Source organism: Branchiostoma floridae, chromosome 10 (assembly GCF_000003815.2).
Source record: "Branchiostoma floridae strain S238N-H82 chromosome 10, Bfl_VNyyK, whole genome shotgun sequence".
NCBI classification, from domain to species: Eukaryota; Metazoa; Chordata; class Leptocardii; order Amphioxiformes; family Branchiostomatidae; genus Branchiostoma; species Branchiostoma floridae.
This window is the reverse complement of record NC_049988.1, coordinates 12,977,839-12,980,140: the sequence shown is the minus strand read 5'-3', so window position 1 is coordinate 12,980,140 and position 2,302 is coordinate 12,977,839. Positions and strand designations below refer to the sequence as shown.

At 37.1% G+C, this 2,302-nt stretch overlaps 1 protein-coding gene across 1 annotated transcript in view; it reads right to left on the bottom strand.

Annotated features, from left to right (window-relative positions):
• Positions 1-2,273: 2,273 nt before the first annotated feature.
• Positions 2,274-2,302, bottom strand: part of LOC118424903 — a 3,886-nt gene continuing 3,857 nt past the window's right edge. The window contains exon 6 of the mRNA XM_035833710.1: positions 2,274-2,289. Within this exon, the coding sequence (XP_035689603.1) occupies positions 2,274-2,289 (16 nt within the window). The remainder of the gene's footprint in view (positions 2,290-2,302) is intronic.

Sequence of the window (2,302 nt, the reverse complement as noted above, 5' to 3'; positions counted from 1 at the left end):
CGATGGATCGTCTATGTCGCACCCTGGTTGCAACTGTAGCGCGAGTGCTTGGCAGTCGGTATCGGCCCCGTCTCTGTTGAGGGAAGGTTGGTGGGCTGCCAAGCACCTTTGACCCTTTGCTGACGTCACACTTCCGTTCTTGATGTGTGACTTAGGCTCTGGGTCATTTCAACTTGAAGAGGATCAGAGGACTGATCGAAAGCTTGTTGGTAAGCGCTTTATTTTGTGTACGGATATAGGGTTTTTAAAACTGTAACATAATGTTGACTACCGTCAAAGATGAACTTACATTCAAGAATTGTTTTATGTTTCTCTGTATGAAGAGATGACTTGTCCGTACGTTTTTCTAATGCCAGTCGGTTTGTTCACTATCCTTTAATTTCCGATTACTAATAACACACGTTTCCGGTGTTTACGATGACATGTCAGTAATCTTTTACTATCGAATAAACCACCGAGTGTGCGTCGACTGTCAAGGAATAGTCCAAGCTTTGCATTAAATAGCTATATAATCACATTTGTAATGACATATGTCCTTCAATACCAACGTAAAGCTGTGTGTAATTATAATCTTTCAGAAATGTCATAGGTGAAAGAAGAGGGAATTGATCAACTGTTTTTGATTTTTATATGAAATCAAATGTAGGAATTTCGAAATCGGGTGTGAATTTGTAACATGGTTTTAAACTGTACAGAATGGTGATCATTTTAAATTTGTTTTATTCTTACATTAGGTACGTTGTGTGTCACATTCATATATATCATTTTCTTGGTGCGTGGTGTTTAACAAACTTGTACCATATTCTATATAGGTTTTGACAGTTCATAAAGAGTCTAGTAATTGATAGAATTACGATATTAATTCTGTTATTTAGATTTATATTTTGTACCGCTAATGATTCATCTTTTCATGTATTAGATAGAGTTATTTTAAGTCGGTGGTGTAGCGGAGTGGCACATATAATTGCTCAGTGAAAAAATATTACGTTAAATCTTGACATGATTCAAGATTTTCATTATGTCACTTTGAATACATTTGTCTTTGTGGAGTCCAGAAATAAATCAGTAAAACGTATTGAATAGTACTACTAGATGAATAAAATTGTTGTTACAATGCACACAAGGCGTTTACATTTATCAATATACACAATTTACAGATTGTAATCGACAAGACAATATGTATAGTCTGTGAATTTAATGTAACGTATCAAAACAATGCTTTAAAAGCATAATGTACGTTTGTTGTATGTACTTAGTACAAATACCAAGCAAACATTTTCACTTACATTTTTTTACTTCAACTTATTTATACCGCAGCTCTTTTTATTTTTATTTTTTTATTTAGATAGGCCATGTTGATTTGATTATATGGATGACATCCTCCGGGAACTCCAAAACTGATGCGAGCGAGCGAATAAAAAAAAAAAGTTTGGCCAAAAAAAAAAGTTGCCTTCAGTATGAAATCAAAGTGGCCAGGAAGGTTGAACATATGGACTAAACACACATAGTATGGTATACCATGATTCTCTGGACCTGAATTTTCTGTACTGGTACCTCCCCCAACAATAGATTTTTTTTTTCTTTCCGTCCCTTCACATCTTATTCTTTGACTTAAGATTCATTTTGGCATTCTATATATGGCATTTGTTATCTGTTTTCTGATACTTTTTTTCAATCTACGGAATATTTGTGCTCATTTTACAGCTGCTTTGCACAATCTATTGTGTGGTCGAAAACTTTTTTTTTTTTTGGAAATGGCCGAAAATTGGTGCGAGCGCGGATGTCATCCATATAATCAAATCAACGTGGCCATATACAGAAAAAAAGGGTAAACAACACAGTACCCTAACTCTGCACCAATGCGATGCCGAATTCATACAGTTGCAGTCATATTTTGGCAAAGTTCGGAGCATAACAACAGCAGACGATCACTAGATCATATAAGTGGCGAACATATACGAATCAAAATCGAACCCCGTTTTTAATGCGCCGCCATTTTATTTACCAGAATGCTAAGGGTTGGTGCATGATGGGAAGTGGTAACATCATCTTTCTAAGTTTGCTTGAAACGAAATTGTTAATTTTTCTTACATTAATGTTAATTATAGTGATCACGATTGCAGCATATACACTTCTATCAGGTAGACTCGTCTTCACAGCGCTGTTCTTGGACGGTTTGTCCTGGTAGGTTCGGCCTCGTCCCCTCGGCTGGGTGTAAGTACGGAGGGGGTGGGGAAGCCCCCGATGGGGGACGGGAGGTTGGTACAGCAGGATCATGGTGGTACGTTACTGGTGGAGGGGA